The sequence below is a fragment of the Pipra filicauda genome, unplaced genomic scaffold (assembly GCF_003945595.2).
Source record: "Pipra filicauda isolate LSUMZ 115617 unplaced genomic scaffold, ASM394559v2 scaffold476_size470866_pilon, whole genome shotgun sequence".
Lineage (NCBI taxonomy): Eukaryota > Metazoa > Chordata > Aves > Passeriformes > Pipridae > Pipra > Pipra filicauda.
In genome coordinates, this window is record NW_024104616.1 from 289,595 (window position 1) to 314,671 (window position 25,077).

General features: G+C 43.4%; 2 protein-coding genes across 2 annotated transcripts; one reads left to right on the forward strand and one right to left on the reverse strand.

Moving 5' to 3' along the window:
• Window positions 1–43: 43 nt before the first annotated feature.
• CLN5 (CLN5 intracellular trafficking protein) lies at window positions 44–12,831 on the reverse strand. The gene is made up of 4 exons (XM_027744294.2): window positions 12,615–12,831; window positions 9,403–9,568; window positions 7,252–7,477; window positions 44–4,688 (listed from the first exon to the last, which is right to left on the reverse strand). The coding sequence occupies exons 1-4, from the start codon at window positions 12,743–12,745 to the stop codon at window positions 4,177–4,179; spliced, it is 1,035 nt and encodes a 344-aa protein (XP_027600095.1). The 5' UTR covers window positions 12,746–12,831; the 3' UTR covers window positions 44–4,176.
• A 6,060-nt stretch (window positions 12,832–18,891) lies between these two features.
• Window positions 18,892–24,778, forward strand: LOC114000170 (glutamine amidotransferase-like class 1 domain-containing protein 3A, mitochondrial). Its single transcript, XM_027744295.2, has 4 exons — window positions 18,892–19,070; window positions 21,382–21,553; window positions 23,260–23,464; window positions 24,482–24,778. The coding sequence occupies exons 1-4, from the start codon at window positions 18,963–18,965 to the stop codon at window positions 24,672–24,674; spliced, it is 678 nt and encodes a 225-aa protein (XP_027600096.1). The 5' UTR covers window positions 18,892–18,962; the 3' UTR covers window positions 24,675–24,778.
• The last annotated feature ends 299 nt before the right edge of the window (window positions 24,779–25,077 follow it).

Sequence of the window (25,077 nt, forward strand, 5' to 3'; positions counted from 1 at the left end):
TATCAATATGTTCAAGGATAAGAAAATAACTTGAAAGCAGTTGTCTCTTCTGCTGAAGGTCAACAATTTTTATACACCAAACCAATTACAGCATCCTTAGCTCAAACAGTTCAGCTGTAATACTTAGGCAAGAGAGTTGCTATGATGCTCTTTTTTAGCAAATTTTTTACATTTTGTCTTCTACACATTGGTACAAATGAATAGTGAATACATAAAAATCATGGCATAAGTAGTAATGACTACCACAGACTCATGAAATTCACTAGAAACATGAACAGGGGTGTCACAGCTGCATCATTTTTCCCTGACTTCACCTTTTATTTCTTGTTTTCAGAAGAATCCAATCCAGTGTTGGCCTGGTTGTTCAGTCTTGGGTAGGAGTTGTTAATGCGTGCAGTGACAAATCTTACCTCTGAACACAAGTGCCTACAAGTTACGATACTGAAGGCAGCAGCTCTCCTAATCCAGAACATCTGTGAATGGGTTTGTGAGGGGGAAAGCAGAAACCATTTGTACCAGCAATTTTCATTGCACAGCCTGCACACTCAGACCTTGAGGTATGACCAGCCAGGATCTGCCTCACTTGGGAACTCTCCTGGAATGAAGTGTGGGTTACAGCCCCACAGCTCAGTGGTGTAACAATTAAGCAGTTTTGCACAAGACCAGTGTGCAGACCTGGAAATTGTTGTATTGCAGAATTACTGCGTATTTGTACCCTTAACTGCAGCTTGCATAACAGCAGGGAGCAGAAACAAACACAGTCTAAAGTGATGATCAAGTCCTGTATTCAAAGCGTGAGTAAAGACTCGACAACACAGCCACTGGAGAAAGTAGGTGCTTATCCTTGAGCCTGGCAGTAAGGACAGTCCCCTGGTTCCTACTGTTGGGCAAGTGCTGTGAGTACCACCTGGCTGTGAGTGAGATGCCAGGTGTGATCCTACTGTTTCTGCTCCTCTGTGTGACTTTCAGGAGGAGGCTGTCCATCTCAGATGCTTGAGGTCAATAGGTGGTTTTCAGTGACAAACAATAACAGATCATCAGGTGCACAGAAGCCGTTTGTGACATCTAACACTTGCTTTTTAAGTGACAAAAGTGTCACTTAAGTGTCACTTTAGACAAGCCTATTCTAGGCTTGTCTAAACTTTGCAGAAGTAGGCTATTCATCAGCTCTGTGTTATTCTGGATCTAATTCTGAAGGCCTAACTCAAGGATTCTGGATTCTGCCTACAAAAGAACACTGCACTCAACAACTTCAGCTAATTCCAGTGCAATTAATTGTTCAACAACTGCACCTCTTCCAGGACTGCAGTTTGTGCTGGTGGAGTTTATTCCCACTCAGCTGTGCATTCAGTCTGAACAATTAACTTTCACAAACCCTCCCCAGTTGAGAGGCTCGCTCACTCTCCAACTGTGTGCCCAGCAGGAATAAATACTGACCTCAGAAGGAACTCAGGTATGTTAAATAAAGGGCAACTCCTACACTACCTTTAAACTGAGGGTAGAATTCAAAGTGTGAAACAGACTTGGAATACACACATGGCTGTGTGGAAGAATCCCCAAGTGATTGACAGTGTGATCTATTGCTGAATGGACCCAGATTTCGCCTCAAACAGCTGCTTCTTGCTGCTTCTACCACCAAGGGATGCAGTATCCTTGACAACTAACTGTCCTGTTGTCTTCATCTTTGTTGCCAGAAATTTACTGTCCTCTAACTTGCAACTAATACATGCTAGGATGTAACTTTCTCTTGAATCAACTCCTAGTACCACTACTACCTACTACCAGAGTAGTAGGGCAGGAGTAAAACATGCTAAATTAGGCAGTTTGTACAGATGAAATAGAAAAAGTGAGAAGGGCTGATACTGAAGTACAAAAAGCTCAGGATATTATACACTTGTACTGACAGAACAATGAAGTTACGTTTGACCACAGACATGAAAAATTATTACATCTTTCACACAAACTATTTTTTATCAAGTTCCTTAAGAATGAGGTTTTTACCTCTGCAACCAGTCAGCTCTGTTAAGTTGTCTAAGCTCTCTATTACTGGTTCACAAAAACCCATCTTTTTGAGTGTTAGCTGGATGATTCAGCTACCATTAGCTGTGTATTTCAGAATTCAGTGTTTCCAGTTCTGTAAGGCTCTTGTATGCATCACAAAATACTCCAGCTATTAGGGGAAAAGAATTACTTTGGTGTGTAGGCTCCTTAGGTCCTGAGTAGAGACACAGAAGTACTGTTCAGTGAATGAACAGCACTGTCAGGCTGCTATGAGGGAGCATGACGTACCCTGCCATAGCATCTACTTCAGCCTCCCAAAGTTCTCCAGCTTTTTAGCAAATACTAGAGAAGAAGCTTTCAGGACTTTTACTGGCTTGGTTCTGTGATTCAATTTCCCCCTCACAGCTTCAGACACTGGTTTTTGAGGTTGAGGCTTTTCCCAGGGAAGACAAATGTACGTTCAACAACATTGAGGGTCTCAAAGTCATAAAAATGAGTCATCAACAAGAATCTAACTTCTGTAGACAGGCTTGCTGCACCCTTTTTAACTTTCCTAGTGCCTCTTGGATTACCTTCCTGGTGGTGCTGTGTGGTGCTTGGTTGCTGGCTGGGGTGAAACCGTGACAGTAACCTAAAGAATCCAAAGCTCAGTTCAGCCATGAGGGCTTGTGACTTTAGCCAAAAACAGTACAGTCTTTCAATCTGAGGCAGAAGATGAAGTTTCACCTACCAGTGGAAATAATTAGCAGCTTTTCCATGAACAGAGCTGCTCTCATCCTCTCATTACTCTCACATGAGCTCTCATGATCATCCCCTTACACTATGATGTAATTCAACTGATCAGTTTTAGTGACTTTCTAAATACAAGGTTAATTTTCTGCCATTCTTATGATTTGAATCAAATCACTGTGTACACCCCTCTTTGGCTGCAGCAGGCTATTAGCTTGGCTCAAGCCAAATGAAACTGCAGAGTTGGGTTTCTGTGTTCCTGCTTGGCCATGAGACAGCAATAACCTCTGTAGGAGGGCTATTCATTCTGCAGCTAGTTTAAAAAAAAAATACAAGTAAGCTGCCTACACTTGGAGATGATTACATTGCTGCAGGTGTATTTTTTGTGTGCAGGCACCTCAGTGGTTTCCAGAAAGCCAGTGTTTCCTTGGCTTTGGTCACTTGAGTTTAAAGGGAACTAACTAGTTGCTAAGCTGCTCTAGGCTGACCCTGGAACAGGACTCAAGGATCGTGCAGCAGGCACAGCACCACTACTGCAAGCATCAGTGCCAGCAAGAGCTGCAGTGTCCTTTTATGGGCAATTCTGGGACAAGCACAGATTTTTAACTCCAATGTTAACACCCTACAAGCTGTCATTGCTTCTTTCATATTAAGGGTTCTATGCTTTTTAAAGAAATTTGAAAGGAACATACCCATGAGTTCTATGACACTGACCTAACTGAAGCCTCAAGTAGACTTTAAGGCAGGAAACTGCTAGAACACTGCAGTTATGCATCAAAGTTGGCATCAAAAGAGGCACTTTGGTTTTCCTCTGTGCTACAGAACACACAAAGCTAAAGAAGAGCCACCTGTATTGTGTTTACAGTATAGGTGAATGAAGCAAAGTGGTTAAAAGATACCACCCATACCATCTTCTAGTAGATTCACTGCCCCTTCCCCCACCGCCACTGAACACTGGAGAACAGTTTATGGGTCCCAGTTTACAAACCAAAGAACTACAGAACTACCAATCTAAGGCACATGTTGAAGGAACTGAACACATGAAGACACTCAGGTTTTTTAGCTCCAAGACATAAATAAGCCAATTTAGTCCTTGTAATGCTGTGTCCCACCTCTGTAGGTGGTCAGGTGCTACCTGCTACGGCGTGGCCATGCATGTGGAGACCAGAGCAGGCTGCTGCCTCCCCACTCCCCCTCTGGCACTGCCAAGCTCAGCCAAAGGAGCCTCAGCACGTGGCCATGATTACACAGAAGCTAAGTCATAGATGCTGAAGCATTCGTGTGCTATACAGGTAATAACAAAAAAATGCACACTCTTTCATGGTGTCTGGCAAAGCCTTCCCAACACAACTTTTACAGTTAGCACTGAAACGTATGACCCTTTAGCACCATCACGGTAATGCTCCAAATTTGACATAATGGCAAGTTTGGTTCTTCAGTAAGCAGCTATACACCGAAGGACTCTTTGCTTCCAACAGGTAAAGGGACCTCTTCATAAATTATTTTGAGATAAGGAAACTTCATAGGTAAAAACCAGTATTCCAAGTTGTAGAAGAGGTAAAACTGATGATTCAAGATGACACGATCAATTATTCTTACAAGATCTACAAAAAACTCTCTGACTGACTGATGAGGTTTAAATGGACTGTAAAAGTCTCTTATAGCTGCTGCCAATGTCTTGTTTCCTAGTGGTCCAAAAATAGATGTTTCATTTCCCAAATAAATAGGTTCTCCACTGAATAAAATTATGCTTGTATAGTTTGTTTGTATCTTCTTAAATACAGCTCCTAAGTCAGCCAGCTTTTGGTAGGTTCTCAGTATAAACTTCGAGCACTCATAAGAGTCAAACCATACTGTTGATTGTTTGTCAGGACTTGCTTGAACTGTCCAGGTCTCGTAGTAAATACCAGTCTCATTGTCATATTTTACCCATTGTGCCATTTCATTAAACATGGTTCCTGTAAGAGATGAAAATAAGTATTACAGAGACAAGGTAACAAACACATGACTCAGAATACTTTCCATCTATTTCAAGGTTCACCTCCCTCCCCTGCAAAAGTTTACCTACAACATTACCTAACCATACATGGGCACAAGGCTTGGGTTGGAGAGAGAAGTGATACCCCACTGAATAAACCACATTTACATGAAAGTTATTTAAAACTAATTCCTTCTTCTGACCCTTTTCTTCCTACTGTGGCAAAACATCCAAATATCAGAGAACCATGACGCTTCTCATTTTCCTTTATCCGTGCAGACAAACAGGGCAGGTAGTAAAATATACAAGACATGCTGACAAAGCACTCACCAGAGCAACAGGTATTTCTGCACTTCAAGTTTTAAACAAATTCAGCAATTCAGGGCAGAAATTTTCATGTCTCTTCACAAAGAAACCTTAGACTGAAACACCCTGCTGTTTTAGCAGCTCCTCAGCCAGCAAAGCTGAATTGAGCCAAATGATGAGTGGGATGTGAAGACCAGTAAACTTAAAGACCTTGAAGATTATTTTTTTATTTAGAATATGGGTTTGGAGTATTTAGGTGATGGTGATTTCACAACTGGAATGATGAAGACATCCCTAACTCAGCTTGTCTCGCTGCTAGCTACTACCTCTGAGTAACTAAAGCTCTGGACATTCGTCTCCCAGGTTACCCCATTATAACTGCTCTTCACTCCCCACTTGAGAGCTTTCGGACTTCATGGTAAACGTAACAATCACTCTGCTTAGGGGAAGGATTAGGTACTTTATTTTTTAATTGCCTGTGACTTGGTTTAATAGAACAGCAAGTCATTAAATCTGTATCAAGAATGGTACTTATACACTGTAGATGGGTTTGAAGTTTCCCCTTATCTTCTCTAATTCCTACCCCATTAGCTTCCTACTGCATATTCTGTAAGGCATGTTATTGAAAAGGATTAGTCTCTCCTAACAAGACCGAGATGGACATAATATGAATTTCTGGCCTTAACATCGCAAATTAACCAGAAGTGTTACAGGTTAATGCATGGCTGCATTGACAGTATGTTGGAAGATACCTAGACAATCAAAAATCAGACTTTGGATATTCCTGTCCTATTTCCACAGAAGAAACATACTCCTACGTAACATTAACCTTTCTGATGGGCTTTAAAAGGAAATGAGATGGCTTCACTGTGGTGTCTGACAATGATGACCAACAGCTCTATAGAATCTCACAAAGTCTAAGAGGATCCAGCCATTTCATACATTAAAGCTCTATCCCATGAGATGGGATGCTTTTTGCTTGCTCTCTGAAGGAAGCAAGTTCAGCTTATGATGCTGTTCCTCTGTGCTTGCATCCCCTCACCCTCTTCCACAGTAACATTCAGATTCCTAGTCAAATCTAGACAATTCAAAGCCCTCTGATATACTACTTCCCTAAAAGTTTCTTGGAAATGGGAAGTGAGAGAAACAAGGAAGTAACAGTGCCTCCACAAGGAACCAGCATAACCTCACCTTTCTTGTGCATCAAATAATCCACTCAGGCAGGAAGCATTAAAAGTTCTAGAACCATATGAAAATATTTAACTTGGTATTCATAAAAAAGAATCCAATTGCATCAGGCATCAAAGACTTCAGTCATGAACCACAAACTCACAGGAAAGCAGCTCTGCTTTACTTCACTGCTGAAAGAACTGCCTAGAATTTCTTAACAGACTGGACAGATTACCTAGAGACTGAGGCCAGCAAAGTTGCTAAAAGGGGAAGTGGGCACACATAAAGCACCACATCACACTACCTGTAAGCTGACTCTCCACTGTGCCTTGTACACTACATTAACTTCAGAGAGTAAGTGGTTTTAGTCACAAAAAATGCAACTCTCCAAGTCCTCAATGAACTTTTTTTCTAAGACATTCATTCTATTAGTAGACCAATCAATTAGATTTATTTAAATGACCATTTCATTTTAGGACTGCAATGTTCAGTATGTACCAGGAAGCTATTCTGGTGATCATCCGTGTATTTACAGGTGTAAGTCGTAGGTTTGTTCTACAATGTATGACAGAGACCTGTTACTGGGGACATTTGCACAGTTTTTATGACGGATAATGGGGAGATGGAAATAGAGACTAATATTTTTTTTATCTTTGAGATTGTTTCTAAATATGCCTTATTTGTTTGCTCAGTAATGAACATATTTTCAAGTTTTTCTATCTCAGCAGTCATCTGCCACTTCACAGTACAAGCTTTTGTTTTGGTGAAGCCATGTGAAGAGTCCATAATGGCTCTGTATAAGCTGTTTTGCTATTTTTACACTCAAGAGACTCAAGTGTTTTGGTACAGCAACACCACATGACTCTCATTTAACAACTCTTCAGTGTGTTGTTCAAAAGGCAGCAGCCTCATGCCACTTTCTGCATTAAAGAGAGTGTTTGAAATTAGCATCAGTGACTAACACTGCAAATAACCTACAGAACATAAATTAAAGGATACTGCTTTACATAAAGACAAGGCTGACTCTGTATTTTGTATTAACATTATCCAAAGCATCTAAAACCTACCTGATATTGTAGTCACAAGAACTAAAGTTCCATTTTCCTTCCAGTGTGCATCATCTATTCCTTCATAAAAGCAGGCAGCTCCCTGGTTACACCAGAACGGTGCATCTATGCCAGGCCGCAGATGTGGAAACGTGCAGTTCCCAAGTTGGAAGAGCTCATACCACTCCATTGTGTAGTTTTTGCCCGTTAGAGAGCTCCTGAAACCCACAGCATCATGCATAATTTTCTGTGAAAAGATAAAAAACAAACAATTAAAAACCAAAACTTTAACATTATAACAACTCCAGCTTGGTCTGTACAGAAGATAAGATGTTGGGAGCTGTTCTGTAACAGGGTGAGAGGAGGGGAAGGAGTTTCTGTAACATTGGATTCAGTCACACTGATGCACAACACACTAGACTGAATCACACTCATACTTTTATCATGCTGTCTCAGAGCTTATCTACCCATCCATCATAAATTCTGTTACTTAGAGGCAGATTCTCAGTGGGAGCTCATCATCAAAACTCAAGCTGACTTTTGAATCCTTAACCTCTGTATTAGGGAGGGTTCGGACCATACTGAATCTTGAAAACCACGACACTGTTGAAAGCTCAACAAAACAGATATTTATTACCAAGAGGTGGCCAACAAAACAAACAAACCCAAAAGGGAGGAAGGAGGAGAGAAGTAAGCCCCCAGCATGACCTCCCCAGTTACCCAGCTGTTGCCCATAAAGTTATCTTACCGACCTAGCATGCCTGTAATTACCCATAGCAGAAGCTGCATCCTTGGAGAGTCAGTAAGTTCACGAACTGGCAGGCGTCCCCGCCAAAAGGCAACGTTGTCCTTGGTGTGAAGCCAGCTCCCCTCCAAGAAAGCACTATCTGCTTTTATACAATTAACTGAGTGACCTCAACCTAGGCAGGAGTGGTCATCACTGCCCAGCCAGAGGCTCTTTGTCCCACCCCTTAGTTATGTAAGTGCATCTCTTCGCGTGGCTTTCCCTGTGCCTGCGTACTGCACTCGGGGGTCTTTTCCAAATGAGTCTGGGGGCGCTACTTCATCATTATAGTCTTCACTTTCTCCTTCAAGCGACCTTAGAGGACAATTAGCCAGTCATAGAACACCAATTAAAACAGTTTAGACAAGAAGCTCCCTCTCCAAGGACGAGGTACCTGTTTATCAGTACTTGTTTTCTCAAAACTTGGCAGGGAAAGAACAAAACTTTTACAGTTGTCTGGGCCAAACACAGACCAAAAGCATCAGCATAAATTCACCCTGGTACAAACCTCATAGGGGCATCAGAGTAATAAAGAGCAGAACCAAGTTACCAAAAACAGATCTTGGTAATGAAAGCCATAAAAGGAATGAGGTAAATATTTCTTTTAAAAGTTGTATAGTAAAAACATACATTCAACCTTAATTAACAACTGAAGCAACAATATTTGAATCTATTTCCATTTTTGACTCAGTGTGCTTGGTTTTGATGCTGCTATATTATGTTCACTGAAATTTCTTTATTCATTAGGAATCATTCTTTGAAGTTTAAATTTGCTACTGCTATAGCTATAAGTATTACTAAAGTTGAGATTCTTTCATATTTGCATGACTCCATGAATGGAGACTTCAATTCCATACTGGTCGTTACATTCAAGAAAGAACTGTAAAAGCAACCAGCTCCTCATGATCTACCATTCTGACCAGGTAGCTGTCCTCTCCTGAAAGGTATCAACGTTCAAGCAAATACAAGTTTTTAACAATAAAAAGTTAATGCACTAAGGAACTACTTCATCTGATATATAAGATGATAAAGATATATAAGAAGATAAATAAAAGTATTTTCTTGATTCAATGCTAGCACAGAAGAAAAGATACCCAAAACATAAAGGTGTGTGTATACAAAACACTCTCAATATGCAGCTATATGGGGGAACACATTCAAACTCACCAACAGTGCTGTTTGTGCTCTTTTCTTTAGCTGAACTAAATTCTGTAAGTTTTATTTGAAACTTAGTGCTCTTTGAGTATCCTTCCTACAGCTAGCCTAGGTTGTGTGCTCTAACACTCTTCTATACAAGCATATCCCAACCTTACAGCTCCCATTCTTGACAACTGCTGTTGAATTCAGCTGAATTTGCCATTATAACTTTGTTACAAATATCACCTTACCAAGTGTCCTAGTAGGTCTCCATATTTGAATTCCCATACTGGAGCCTGTAATCGATACACTTCAATGACATCCTCTTCTTTCATAACTGGAATGGCAGAGCCAGTGGGACAGAAGGTGTAACGAGCTTGGCAGTAAGGATCAGTTTTTGGACGGTAATCAAAGCGCCTGCATTGAAAAGGAGAAGCACACAGAATGATAAACACAGCTTCGCAGCTGGAGGAATTCTCATGCCTTCCTAAGGGCCCAAGTGGGAGAGCTTAAGTGCCCAGCCACCCCCAAAGACTGATTCTGCGATCCAGGCACTGCAACAGTTGGAGTACACAAGTCTGAAAGGCTGCTGAGGCACACACCTGCAGAAACAGGACCTCAGATTTAAGGCTCAAGAATGCAAGTCATGTTGTTCACAGTACTGATTAATGAAGGAGTGCAAATGATACTGTAGTGGTTTGAACCTTGTTTTCCCCAGAGGCTAAGAGAAGTGGTAGACCCCAAGGGGTGGAAACCCCTGGAAGTTTTGAAGTTCTGCCCAATGGGCGCTCCTGCAGAAATGTAAACATACCACAACCAGACCGGAAAAGAAGAGTTGTAGTTTTGGTTGTTGTAGGAGAGGTGGCCATGTTGTAGAGCCACGAGGTAGGGGCTCTGAGCCCCTTGGGGCCTCTGGCCCCCTCCCAGCCCCTGGCTGGGGGCTGCAGGGACCTGGAACAGCATAAAGCTGGGCTAGGTGCCTGTAGTATGCCGGGAGATGTTTTCTCCATGGGCACAGAGCAGCAGCCGACGCTGACCAGAGAAACAGTGGCAGAGAGCCAGAGATAAGAACCTGAACTGAAGAAGCAGCAGAAGCAACATGCAGCACCAGAGGAGACTCCTGGAAGGAGAGTCGAGGAAAGAAGAGCCAGCAGCTGAGAGCTACAGAGTTCTTGGGGGTAAGACTGATACCAGATCCCCAAAACTCCTTTGAGACCTCCTGGAAGGAGGAAGATGATGGACTCTTACTTGAAAGAGCCTTGAAGTGCGACATGCACTGTAGAAAGGAGCTAGAGAGCTCCGAGAGGAATGCAGGGGGAGTTGACCTTGGCTTCTCCCCCCCTCGCACTGCTGCCACGGTGGCAGCCTGAGAGACAGGGCACAGAGGCCCTGCAAGAGATACCAGACCGTCACGAAGACCCCCCTGTGTCTTCGTGATATGACGTGGTGAAACGACCTTGTCTGGGGTCACGAAGCCCACGGAAGACCCCTCGGTTGTGAGGCGATGGGGCCGGGGGAGCTTGAATACCTCCCTCGTGGACGCTGGCAGAAAGCCAGCTATCAGCTGCTGCATGCATGAGAAGAAACCTGCTGCCTCAGAAGATGCTGCTGTTCAGAGACTGGAAGGGATCTGTCCTTCTTTCCCTCCTGGACTTTTATTTGGAGGGGAGAAGAGATCTGATCCATTGTAAATACTATATGTCATGGTAGAGATAGTTATGATCATGTGTATAATGTGATATGGTATTTATTTGTACAGTCATTGTAATATATTTCCCTTTCCCCCACTTTGGAGTCTGGTGTGTTTTGTCTGGAAAAACCTCTCTCACATTAGGTTGAGATGTGGGAGGGGGGGGATGGAGCTAGGGAATTGGATTTTGGGACTATCTCAAACCATTACAAAGCGTGACATACTCACAAAATCAGACAGACACAGATGCTGGATAAAGGATAGTTTGAAATCTGTTTCAAAAACATTCTTCTAACAGTTTGTCTATACAGGGATTGGCCAGTTTGTTCTTCCTCTTCTATTGTAAAAGGTCCTCAGATGAAGTTATTTTTACTCTAGAATATTGCCAATATCAGAAAAAAAATTCATTGCTCTATGCTAATTTAGATAAAGAGGTCTAAGAACCTAGCTAGGATCACTGTTTCCATTTTATTCCTATTAAACCTCAAAAACCAAAGACTGAATCTGCTTACTTATGATACTCTATACAAACATCAAAGAACCTTTCGCACAAGTCTTCCTTTTCCAATTTCCTTCAGAGTCGCTCACTGTATTTCACTTAAAACAAGGCATACACAGCTTGTCCAGATCTTGTAAAGTTTGCCTGAGAGTCTAACATACTCAGTTGCCTAGGGCTACCAAATAGCATAAATACCCCAGCCATGAGATGACTCAAGGACACAGGACTTCCTGAACCATAAGAAGGTCAGCAGCACTGAGACAGTGCTGCTTTTCCCTTTGGACTTCTTCTCCAAGCTTGCTGGGAACTTCAGCATGTCTGCCTTTGTTTTGTCCGGGGGAGAGAGGGGGGGGCAAGAAAAAAAAATCCTAAAGAGTATGGCTGAAAAAAGAACACAAGGAAAACAAAGACTTATGCCAACCACACATTTAAGTCCTGTTTCTAGACTGCACCCTACATTTTCAACTTCCCCTTACTGCACCTTGCATGTGACAAGAAGTTAATGAGTATATTAAAGAAGCATTAAAATCCCACATTTCTGAGCACTTCACATCAACAGGCTTGTACTCCAATTTTGACCATCCCAAGACCCAGCCTTGCAACTCGTGAACTTACTTGAAAATCTGAACAACTCGTGACTGCAAGATCAGCTCCTTCAGGCATCACCTGATGCAAACTTAAGAGCTAGGAATTACGCAACAGGCTTTCAAAATTTCAGATGTGCATTAGACAGCAGTCAAAACCTCCCTTTAATACAGCAAACCCGCATAAAATACACATAGCAAGCGTAGCCCTCCTCCTGAAGGGGCTCATTTACTCAGCACAGCCAAAGCTGTCGCTATTTTCGCCAGTAAAACGCCACAGCGCTCTCCTGCTGTCCCCAACACCACTAGGACTTCTCCTGGAGCTCAGGCAGCTTTGGAGAAGCGAACGGGATTTTGTACCATTTCATTCACCACGGGCAGAAGTATGACGCAGACCTAATTTTTTAAAAAATAAAATAAACCGTACCCCCATTTCCTCATCGCAACTTTTCTGCGGGAATTAAAGGCGTTTAAAGGGCGGGCAGTCATTCCCGGGGCAGCAATCCCTCTCGAGGCAGAGGCAGCAAGCGCAGCCTTCGGCCTGGCATGAGACTTAGCGACCTAAACACACCAAATACCGTACAAATGACCAACGCCCCGTGATTACAAAGGGGATGATTTCACGGCCTTTTTAGCCTAAGAAACAGCAGAACAAACGCAGCGCTGGCGGGCCCTGCCCGCGTCACTCACCTGTAGGGCACCGGCCAGCGCCGCCGCGGGGCGCGGAGCCCGCCCGAGACACGGGGCCCCCACGCCGCCAAGAGCGGCAGCAGGAGCGGCAGCAGGAGCGGCAGGAGCCGGGAGCAGCGCGCGGCGCCCATGGCGGAGCCGGGCCCGGAGCTGCGGGGAAGCCACCGCGCCGCGGGAGGCCGGGCGGGGAGGGGCCGCCCCCGCGCCCGCCCCCGGCCCGGGGAAGCCGGAGGTGCCCGCCGAGGGCAGGGCCTACCGGCAGGGTGCTGAGCCAAGCCGGGGGGTGTTCCCCGAGAGACCAGCCGTGTGCCGAATCGTCCTGTAAAAACGCCACCCGGCTGAACTGCGACTGCAGTTTTCAGGAGACGCAGGCAGCTACGGGTTCTTTTTATTTAGCCGGAGGATTTGTTGTCTGTAGTTCCACGCATTGCTCTGGAGACACTTTGAAGCTGGTGAAGGGTCTGGAGCACAAATCTGAGGAGAAGCGGCTGAGGGAGCTGGGGGTATTTAGCCTAAAGAAAAGAGGGTTGTAGCCAGGCAGGAGTCGGCCTCTTCTCCCGGAGAAGTAGTGACAGGACAACAGGACACAAGCTGTATCAGGGGAGGTTTAGGTTGGACATTGGAAAGAATTTCTTCACAGAAAGGGTGATTAGACATCGGAATGGACTGCCCAGGGAGGTGGAGGAGTCACTGTCCCTGGAGGTGTTTAAGGAAAGACTGGCCATAGCACTGAGTGCCATGGTCTAGTTTACATGGTGCTGTTCAGCCACAGGTTGGACTCAATGATCTCTGAGATCTTTTCCAACCCCGTTGATTCTGTGATTCTGTAAAAGACATCAAGTACCCATCCTCACACTCAGAACCCATGGAGAGGGATGGTCTCTGGGTCTGGTCCCTGAACAATGAGGTGAGGCCTCACCAAAAGGCAGAGAGGCTTTTGCTGTGATAAACCCTGTGACCTGGAGCCTCTTCAGGCTACCAAGAAGTCTTGTCTGAAGCCTTTCAGGGCTTCGAGCTATGTTCATATACATATCACCTATTTCAGAACATTTATTCAGGTTGTAACAACTTACGTTATGCAGCAATTAATTCTCTCCTTTTCATGAAAATGGTGAGAACTCTCTTTCAGACGAACTAAGAGAAACTGTGAGGACAAGTTTGCCAGCAGCAACCCTGCAGAAAACACAGCTTTTTCCAGCTCTATGGAGTTCAAAACTGACTATACTGGCATCAGAGTCCAGGAGGTTAAAGTTTGGTAGTCAGCAAAGTGAAAGCACTGATGTATACTATTCACTGGGTAAATAATAACTGTGCTGTGGACTGTTGACTATAAGGAGCCAGAGGAATATCCCTGCTCCCTGAACAAAACTAAAGAACAATCAGTCCTCTATGTTCACTATGTTAGGCTATATCTTTAAACAAAACCAGAAGTGAAAAACTCTGCATCCTACATAAAAATGCAGGATAGGCTGCTGAATATCAGTTTCAGTAATGTTGGGGCTATTAAAGGTGTTCAGAAAACTTTAAAGCCTTTAATTTCAGCAATGTTTCTGTATCTCACTTCATTGCTGCCTGATTCTATATTGCCTGTCTTTAAAAACCATGCCATTCAGCACCATATGTTAATTTAATGCACATATACATAACCTATACATATCTGTATTTCCATATTTCATTTTTATCTCATGCATGTTAATTGTGTCTGCTTTAAGGTAAAGCTCTGGTTTTGTTCTTTAGAAAATAAAGTATGCTAGTAATCATGTGTGCTTCCTAGCTTGAGTGTAGTACAAGATGCCAGCTCTTTCGTCTGCTCAAAAGATATGTGTTTGTTTGGAATATAGCCGTAATTCCTGGGTTTAGAGATTTTTACGTGTAACTCTGGAAGTGCTTTATGAAATAAAGGAAGGATAATTTATCCCTTCTATGAAACCGGGAGGTAAGGAAGTGTAACGACATAATGAATTTGCCGTAACTGCTCATTAGCCAAACTAGAAATGCAGTATGAACAGGTTCTTAGTTCTGGCTCAACGTAAATTTGCAGTGTGGACTATTAAGTCTCTGCTGATGTGGATGCTGAAGGTGTTAGGGTGACTGACTAAGATAGCAAAGCTCTTGGGTTTTTTTTCTCTTTTTTTATTTTAATTGCATTTTTGTATCTTACTTCATTTCATCCCGCAGGAAACTTTTGCAGCAAGGTATTCGGTTTTTTTCTTCTCGTACAACCTAACTTATGTCATAAACTGTATTAACATAGAAAATAAATGACTAATACATTTATGAATAAATATGCTTGAGCTAAAAAGCTCACATCAGCAATTTGAGTCAGCAGCTGTCTTGTTTATTATGAAGAAACATGTCAAAGTCCCCATTATAAACCTACAGAGCTTTGTCCAATAGCAGGCTTTGAGGAAAGACTGAAGACTGCCTACAGTCTCATCTTCTGGAGTTGACAAGATTCCTAAATTTTTCTCATTTCCTAGATTTTTTTTTTGATTAGTGAAAACTGAACATTTTCCTGAAACAACAAAGAAGACTCTCTGTGATTTCCCATTATAAACTGGTACTTCTCTGTCTCTGCTCTTGGCAGCAACAGCATGGACGGGACTGAGAGAAAGGGGAAAACAAACCCAGCTGCTGCAGCCAAAAGTTGTGGGTTTGAACAGATAGTTTAGTTTTGAACAGGTACATGAGTCATCCCACTGTAACAGTCACAGCAAAGAGGCTGTTGAACCTGAAGTAACAGCCTCTCACAAAAATGGGCCGCTCTGGATGGTGCTTACACCACAGCTACACATCTGCCAGACTATGCCCTGGCAATATGCCATTCAGTAGGAAAGTCATGGTTATATATATGGATCACAGCAGACAAAACTACACATCTGGCAGCTGTACTGCTTACAGAGGGTTTTTTATACTCCCACTGGCATATGTTAGCTATTGAGTCAGCTGGATGCATACCGAGAAATACAAACATTACCTGAAGTCATACTGAAGCTACGCTGAAAGACAGGAGTTCATCAATCTGAGGTCCACACTCTGCCTTTGAGGGGTATGAAAGGAATCTTGAAAGGTTTCTGAGCCAGAAACAGGGCTCCTATGCACCTGCTCTCTGCTATATAGCCTTGGATGCCACCTGAACTGTCAGTTGGGGCAGGAGAAAGCTATGTTGTTTCCTGGAAGGGAGGGAGAATGGCTGGGCATTGGGACTGTATAAGGTAGTGCTAAGGGTTCCCTTCAGGTCCTCCAAGACCCTGACAGTTAGGATGAGGGCTGTGCTCAGGACAGATGTGGAATTCAGTGAGCATTTGGGATTGTGGAACAGCCCCTGCTTTGTCTGCCATCTTAGGGGACATGTGAGGGAAATTATTTCTTTCCAAGCTGCATTTCTAGGGGTGCTCTGCTGAAGCCTTAGAGATAGGATGAGGGTTCAGGTAAGGATGCAGATGAAGTTCATCACGAGTTTTAAGCTGAGAGGAACTCATTGGAATCTGCTGCAAGGTAGGGATAAGTGAACTGTTGAGTCAACTAGATGCAGTCTGTGAAATACAAAGAGCTTTCCAAGTCAAATTTAAGCTAATGGGAAAATCTGTTCTTAGGCAACTAATGCATATTACAGCAGGATTTCCACTAGAGAAAACATCTTTCTCAAAACCTGAGCAGTAAGAAAAGGGTCAGGATCCAGGACGAAGCCATAATTAACCCCTTGAAGCCTGAAGGGGACAGTACCTGCTCTCTCCCCTTCAGGGTGTGTCGCTGGCTGCTCAGGGTCTGATAAAAACTGTTGTGAGGAAAGTCAGAAACTGCTTCTGCTCCGCTGAGACACCTCAGCAGGGCTCCTTCCCTCCCAAGGCTCTTGCCTCCCACCTGAGCTACACTGCAGCCATGCCTGCGCCCAGCTGTGTACTCCACTGATGCAGACCCAACCCATGCATCTGTCACCCCAGCTTAACCTTGGATCTGCCTCATCAGTAAGGACTTTTCTAGTGATTGGACTCTTCATGGAACCCCACTGCTATTCAGTTTCTGAATGGGAACACCCATGTTGTAGTGGCTGGACCCAGCAACAGTCCCAGACACAGCAGGGTAGAGCCAAGCCCAAGATTACACTACTTGTATCCAAGGAGACAGGACTGAAGATGAGGCTACCCATAGCATCGGTTCACTGGCTGTGCAGGAAGACCAGCCCATATGTCAGGACAACAGGAGACGGTACTGGACATGCACAGCTACAGCATAGCCCAGGTGATGTCTGGATGTCCAGGCCTAAGTTCACATAGAGCCCACAGGTTGGTGGCCGGAGGGTGTGTGGGTGGGGGCCACAGCTGAGGTTAGCCAGGGTAATTATGGGGCTACTAGTGCACTGAGGGGCCTTGACAACAGCTTCTTCTTCCATCAAGGTGTGTCCTCTCAACTTGCAAAGATCTGGCTTCAGAGGTGCAGTCCTTGTGAAATGCTCTTGTTGCTACTTGCTTTTGTTGGCCCAGGACAGAGAAGAGTCATGACAGGGCTACTTCAGGATGATGCAGAGCCAGGGCAAAGACATATCATGAGCTGGGATGAAAACACGGACCTAAGACAGACACAGAGGGCCATGACAGGGTCACAAAGTTAGGGCAGGGACATGGCACGAGCAAGTTGGAGTTAGATCAAAGAACAGGGCAGTTATGGAGCTGGCACAGAGACATGACATGGAGGATGTGAAGTAGGATGGGAATATCACATCCCAAACAAGTCTAGGACCCATACAGGAAAAAGGGCCACCTATAATGTGAATCTGAGGTCCATCTAAGAGACAGGGCCAGAAACAAGAATGGAGATGAGGTTACTGACAGTTCAGGTCCAAGGTCCATCCAGAAAGACTAGCCAGTAAGTCAGGACAGAAAGAAGCAGGGTATTCCAGTTCTGAAGGTGCTCAGTTTCCCAGCTCTAACATTATCCTGGCCCTAACACACAGCAGGGTTTGGAACTACACTCATATCTCCAAACATGCAATGAGTTTAAACTCCTTCCAGGCAGCAGCTTCCTCCTACCTCTCAAGCATAAAGAAGACTCCAGGGGGATTGCAAGTCTGGAGACTCTCAGTGGAGTCACTGCAGTCCTGCTCAATCCTAAGAGGCAGAGTGTGGGCTGTGGTGGACACTGAGCTGAAGCCCTACATTCATTTGGAGCAAACACTGCCCAGGGGTCTGCCCTTCAGCAGGGAATTTCCCTATCTTGGCCCTTTCCTGTTCCAGAATCTCCCTATCTATCATCCCACACAGACTCCCAGCCAATCAGTATTCAACTGAAAGTGTTTTGCTACAGAAAAAGACTTTGCCTTCATATGTCATTTTTTTTCTTCCAAGCCACTCTTGTGTCCTCTGCAAAAAAACCCATACTCCAAGTTTTTGGAAGACACTCTCATTTTTTCTACAAGATCCAGCATTTCAGCCTTCTGGTCCAGTAAAAGTGTAAGTTTTCATTATGAAGCCCAAGCTTCTTCCTATTATAAGAGAGACAGTTCATGAAAAATGAAGGACCAAGAGCTGGGAGATCTTGCTAAAAGTCAATACAGCTCATCTCTGATGGGGCATTTGTGTGCACAGTCCTAACAAGGAGTCTAGGGATGCATTCCCTTTGGTTGCCTTGAGCAATGCCTTAGCAACTAAGCTGGGAGTGGGTGAAAGAAGAAAGCTGCTCTAAAATGGAGCAGGTCCTTAGAAGACAGTATGAGGTGAAGGGTGCCAAAAAGTACGTAGGTCTGATAACCTAGAGTATCACTGAAACAAACAGCATCAGGACCCAGCAGTACTGCTGGCCTCTACCCAAACTCCACTTTTTTTGGCTTCCAAAGCAATTTGGATGCCAATTTTCACTACTCCATTATAGCCCTATGCGTAAAAAAAACCGAAACAAAACAAAACAATGAAAAACGAACAAACAAATAAGCAAAAACACCTCACACGTACACCTGTGAGCCTCTGCGAGGTCCCGCTGGAAGCAGAGCAACTTTGGGACTAGCGACAGGAATGCAGATGTCTTACAGCACTGTAAGGGTCACTGCAGCCCCTTCACGGCACTGCCCCGCTGCGGGGAGCAGGCCAGGAGAGAGATGAAGACGAACATACACCTGAACCTGTTTTGTTTAAAGGCAGATCTCACTTGTTTTCCAGGTTTCCTCATTTGTTTTCCAGGTTTCCTCATTTGTTTTCCACCCCGCTCGCCCGTGTGGCCGCAGAACACGGAGGCCGCGGCGCAGCCCAGCAGCGCAGGCGCGGCAGGGGGAGGAGGAGGGACGGAGCCGGCGGGCCTGGAGCCGCGGCCTGGAGCAGCCCCTTCCCGGGCCTGGGGAGTGGGGGGGCGGCTGCCATGGGCAAACGGGTGGCTCTGGTGCTCGCCGGCTGCGGCGTCTTCGATGGCAGTGAGATCCACGAGGCGTCGGCGGCGCTGGTGCACCTGAGCCGAGCCGGCGCCGAGGTAGGAGGGGGGCGGGCCGTGAGTGTGTGCGTGGCGAGGGGGTGTGTGAGGATGTGTGTGTGAATGTGTGCACAGGCCGCTGTGCCGGGCTCCTCCCGTGTTTGACTCGTGTCTTTGCTTCCCTCAGCAGCCGAGAGCCCCCCGCCTTGGCCGTACCCCCACTCCCGGTGGCTCCCGCTGTTTGTGGGATCGGAGCCCCTCCCGGTTTGCGATACTCTTTGCGCCACCACTGCGCACTACCGCTCCTGCTCAGCCATAACCTCCCTCCTTATGTTGTCTCCTCGCCTTTTTTATTCGTCCCCCCGCCCAAAGACGTGCCTGTTCCCTGACAGGAGCTGAGGTCACACGCAGGCGGCTGACCAAGACCGAGAGGGGATCTCATGTATGCATATAAATATCTGAAAGGCAGGTACCAAGAGGATGGTGCTGTTGCAAAATGTGGACTATGTCATGATTATCTTAAGTCAGAATGTTCCTTGATGTAAGATCTTTCTATACTTTCATGCCTAGTCAGCAAGAAAGGAGACCTAATCAGTGAAACAGGCAGCAGCCGGAATCCCTTAGTCAAGGACATCCGGGAACTAACAGGCTTTAAGGATCAAGATGGTATTGTATATCAGTAGGACAGATAGCAGTTAGCATCCCTAACTCAAGGGCATCCTGGAACTAACAAGTCTTAAGGATGTATTAAATCAAGACCTTGATGTATGTCTGTGTATAGATTACTTACTTGGCAAAATACTCAAGGTCCATGTATCCTATAGCTTAACTATGTTCATTATAATACTAAAAATTAATGCCTACGGGTCAAAAAGACCCCTGCCCGGGTGAAGACCCTTCCCCATAGCACATGTAAGAAGTTAGCTGGGGTTATGTAACTTGTATGGCAATTACTAACCGATCATAATAGAGGAGCTGTACTTGGAAAGTTACTAACTCTGAATTTCCATGCATAAATAACAGTCTGAAAAGTCCAGTGTGTGTGCTTGATTTGTGGAATACTACCAAGCACCCAGGCTTGCATAGCTCTGAAACAAATAATCAGTGCTTCTCTTGAGTGTGTAATTATTGGCTTGTTACACACCAGGTAACAAATCCAATTTTGTGGCAACAGTACCAGACTCTTTTCGGTGGTGCCCAGCTACAGGACAAGGAGCAGTGGTCAAAAACTAAAACACAAGAAGTTCCTTCCTCCTTAGGAGGAGGAACTTCTTTATGTTGAGGATGACAGAGCATGGAATAGGGTGCCCTGGGAGGTCGTGAAGCCTCTCTTTCTGGAGACATTCAAAACCCACGTGTTCCTATGTAACCTCCAGAGGTCCTTTCCAACCCTAACAATTCTGTGATTCTCTGAACCTGGGTGGGAGGAGTGGCTGGAGGTCTGTCCCTGCTCCTCTGACTGCAGGGAGCTGAGGATGGGTTAAAATCTTTGATCTTCATTCCAGTTGCTTTTGCAGCGCTCGCTGCTTGCTTGTTTTCTTCTCACTGTTTCTGGGCTCTTTTTGGTAAACTGGAAGTTGTCAAAGAAGTCTGGGCCACGACATGGTGTGCTTTGGTCCTGTCTGTGGTTTCAGATGGCAGAAGGTGGTCACTGTTTGTCTGCATGTAGCTGCACTCAGGTGTCTGATGTTAACAACAGCACACTCATATTTAGCACAAATGTGTCGTCTCTGAGCAGTCTGCAAAGGAAGCTTCAAAACAGACACGAGAAGACAGCCCCTGCCCTACACCTTTCACAGAGCTTTATATTTTGATGCAGCATTCCCCTTTTGTGTCTAATCAAAATAGGTTCTTCCATGTTTTGTTTTTCTTTTCTGCTACCAGTGTTTTAGGGCAGCTGATAACTCTAATGTCTGCACTACAAATGCTTGTAAAGTTTGCATCTTTAACTTTTTTATGTCAAACTTTTTTAGCACTCTTATCCCATAACAGTTAAGAGCAACCTTTCTTCAGAGTCAGCTGTGTGTCCAGTCAGGCTGCTGGTATAAATTGTAGTGTTCTGTTTGTCCTTGGGGTTATCTGCAGAGGAGAGGCAGGCTATGGCAAAATCAGTAAGCTTAATGTTGCTGTAAGAATGCACTCCTGTCAAAATGCTGCAGGAATAGGATGAGGAGAATGGTTGTGTTTACCCATGCTAATATATCATGTGTCACTTCAGATACTTAATGTGTGATAGATCCATGCCGTGGAATCCACTTAACTTGGATAAGAGACTTCAGGGACAGAAACTGTTTTCATTAAATGATCTTTATTGTGACCAATATGTATGGGTTCTGTTTACATTCACAAAATTGTTTTATCTCTTTACTAGGTGAAGATATTTGCCCCCAATATTGAGCAAAGAGATGTAGTCAATCACCTAAAAGGAAGTCCAACAGAAGAGAAGAGAAATGTGTTAGTTGAAAGTGCCAGGTTGGCAAGAGGAAACATTCAGGATTTGGCTGAACTGAAAGCTGCTGAATTTGATGCGGTCATTTTCCCTGGTAGGTACTCAATATATTTATTAATTATTAAGTCATTAAGTTCACTAACTTACAAGTTAGTGTAAGCCAGAGTGTTCTTTTGGTATTAAGTTAAGCATCACACCATTCCTTCGTTCTAAAGATTGTGAAAACTTCAGTTACCTGCTTGCCAACAGGAACACTGACCAGAGTACAAAAATAGGGTCAGAACTTGGTGTTACATGGCAGTGCCTTAATTTTAGGGCTTCTGAAATGGTTGACAGAATAGCAGGTCGCCAGATAAATTATATTCCCTCTCAGATGTGAGTAGATTCTGTTTTAATCATGTATCTTCTCTGCAGCTGATCAAGTTATACTAAGCATGTCTATGGATAATTTTTTATTTAGAGACCACAAAATTGCCTTCCAGACAGAGGTAATTGTAATCACTTTTAGAAATGAAGAAACCAGAGTGTCATGAGGAAATTATGAGTTGCTGAAGATCACTTTTGAGAATATTCATAGTACTGTTAAATACTGCCTTTGTGATTGGCCCTAAATGTTAAAGTAAGGCCAGCAGAGGGAGCGTGTGTATAACGCAGAGAAACATTCTGCCGGCACTAAAACTGTGTCTGATACCAGGGCTGACCAGGGCAGGAGGAGAGGCTCACAGATGTTTTCCACGTTAATTTCATGCTCTTATAACCCAGGCTCTGGGGGTTGCTGTAATAACTGTTAGAGGGAAATAAACTCTATTAAGCTTGAAAATTAAAATCTTACCTCAGAGATTTCAGATCACACTTGAAAGTGAGCAAACCGGGAAAGAAAAAATATTAAAAATGCAAAGCTTCTTTATGTTGTCCATTAAAATACTTGTGAAAATCTCTGTATGTTTATTGTAGAAAAGTTGATGTCATGAACATTCCATAAAGAATCAAGTGTAAAAACTTACTAATAACCTTACTTGGATTATTCTGATGGTTATAAATCTAGCAAACAAAGGGGATATAAAATACAATCTGTTTGTACAATTAAATGAAGATTAAGTGCAACTAGTTTCTAGAAAGACAAAACAGCACTATTTTTAATCAGAAATGTTGGCATCATTCACAAGTTTTTTGTCTCAGAATATCATGTTATAATTTCCTCTTTATGTAAAATCTTCTCCATTTTTACAGTGTTAATCTCTTTGGTTTTAAGTCTAAAAATAATTCTAGGGAAGGAGAAATGCTCTCCTATAATTGCTTAAGTATCAAACTAAAACTTGAGTGTTGATTACTGTACAGGGTCAAATCACTGTTTGCATTACTCCTCTGCATTGCACACTTCTGCATTTAACTAGTATTGGTCTTTCTTCTGATCCCTCTCTTATTGAGGGGTGCATAACAGATGGTGCAGCTGTTCTAGTGACTAGCAGATGAATGGGACCGTTTCCTGTTTGTCTATTTGCCACTTCTTGAAACAAGATTAAGCTTTCTGGCATATATATATATATATATATATATATATATATATATATGTATGTATATAACCTACATGGTATAAAAAAGTGTGCCGTTAAACTTTTAACATTGTAAACCATCATTTACAGGTTACAGTTACATCGTTAGGCTTTTGGCACAGTAACTTAACAGTCCTAGGTTATGTTGTAAAATATTATGTTGTAAAAAAGAGCTTCTGTCTGTTATTGAATTTAATGGCTTTTAGCAGTGCCTTACATTTGAGCTTTTTGTCTGGGTTTTTTTTAGGTGGTTTTGGTGTAGCAAAGAACCTGTGTTCCTGGGCTGTAGATGGCAAGAACTGTACTGTCAACGAGCACGTGAACTCCACACTCCAAGCTTTCCACAGTGCTAAAAAGCCCATTGGTTTGTGCTGTATATCACCAGTTCTGGCAGCTAAAGTCTTTCCTGGTTGTGAGGTTACGGTCGGCCAAGATAAAAATGTAGATGGAAGGTAAGAAGGAAATGGATGGAGATGATTTACATGGGAATTAGGATATTGGCAGTCTTCTGTGCAAAAGTCTCTTTATTTATTGTGCAGTGTGATGGCTAATGAGTCACTGGGTGTAGCATCTGCCAGTCTTAAAAGTGAGAGAAAAAGTGGCTTTTACAGGATCATAGCTGTGCAAACATGCAGGTGACCAGGGATATCAAGTTATTTTTTCTTGTTCCATTCATGGCAATTGAGGGATAGATTTTAGCTCATCTTAGGCGAAATACAGAATTTGCTTACCCGATGCCTTTGAAGGCCGTGATTTATCTTGCAAATGTGCAAATGAAGAACAGGCATTTGGCCAGCTGGCATTCAGAAACTCAGTACCCTGTGGTAATTTGAGTGGCTGTTTAAATTGCTTCTGTGGGCTTTTGTCTGCTCATGGATTTTTAATAAAAGTTTTTCCGGTCATAGTGGTTTGGGGCCAGTTTAGGGGAGGCAGATGAGAACAGGGCCTGGCAGAAGTCAGTGCTGCTTAAAGGACTGTCAACTCCTGATAAAACTTCTGCACTAAGTTTGCCAGCAGCAGCAGTGAGTGGTTGTATCTGTTCCTCCCTTATCCTCAGAAAACAAAAAATCAAAATTCCTCTGCATAATCCCAGAGGATAACTTTGCATGGAGGTGTTGGAAAAGATGTAATATGTCTGCAGGTTCACCTGGCTTCTCTCAAACCTTTGAGGATCAGTTATGGTTGCACTTGGTATAATTTTATAAACTTACTGAAAGATGGTTAAAAACAGAATTGTACCTTCTGACATACCATGGCTCTGCATTTCAGACCTTGTTTTCAAAGGTATCAGATCACTTAGTGCATCCAGAAGGGGTGGGAGAACCTGACAGTAGCAGCCCCTTTAACTCCCATGTCATCATCACATAAAAAGTCACTTAGATATTACTGTAGTTCTCTCACTCTAGTTACGTTGGCAGAACTTTATGGTTGTATCATCTCTTTATGTTAATTAAAGTTTTTATTTACAGATTTCCTGATGCTGAAACGGCCTCTGCTATAGCAGAGCTTGGATGTAAGCACGTTTGCAAAAATGTAAATGAATCTCATGTGGATAAAGCCAATAAAATAGTTACTACCTGTGCTTTCATGTGCAAGGCTCCTCTGCATGAAATCTTTGATGGAATTGGAACAATGGTACAAGAAGTCCTGAAACTTGCCTGACTGGAAGCATACAGACTTCTGCAAGGAAATCAGTGTAGCTAAGCATAAGCATTTAGCTTCTTTTGATTGTATTAATAAAACAATGTAACTGCTGAACTTCATAATTCTTGGTTTGTTTGGTGTGATTTTTTTTTTTTTCTCTTTAATATATCATGGTTATTTCTAAGTTTATCTATTTCTCTTCTAAAGTAGAAGCCATGTGTTGAAGGTGATTTTTTTTCTCATAAATCCAAATGTGTTCAGTCTTGAAAAGATAGTGCAGCAGGGTTTTATCACATCATTAATGATCATCAGTAGTTCACATTTGCTGTTACCCAACTGTAATTACAGGTGAAATAGCTGCAAATGAGTCTGTTTACTTGCAGTATAGATGAGTAAATCAAGTCTGCTTTATAATCAGAAG

Bases quoted from the DNA above. Each gene is read 5' to 3' on its own strand.
- CLN5 (XM_027744294.2), bottom strand. From the start codon at position 12,745: ATGGGCGCCGCGCGCTGCTCCCGGCTCCTGCCGCTCCTGCTGCCGCTC. The intron at 9,569-12,614 runs GTGAGTGACGCG...TTTTCAATGCAG, and splicing joins CGCTGGCCGGTGCCCTACAG to GCGCTTTGATTACCGTCCAA. The intron at 4,689-7,251 runs GTAGGTTTTAGA...CATCTCTTACAG, and splicing joins TCTTGTGACTACAATATCAG to GAACCATGTTTAATGAAATG.
- LOC114000170 (XM_027744295.2), top strand. From the start codon at position 18,963: ATGGGCAAACGGGTGGCTCTGGTGCTCGCCGGCTGCGGCGTCTTCGAT. The intron at 19,071-21,381 runs GTAGGAGGGGGG...TCTCTTTACTAG, and splicing joins TGAGCCGAGCCGGCGCCGAG to GTGAAGATATTTGCCCCCAA. The intron at 23,465-24,481 runs GTAAGAAGGAAA...TTTTATTTACAG, and splicing joins GATAAAAATGTAGATGGAAG to ATTTCCTGATGCTGAAACGG.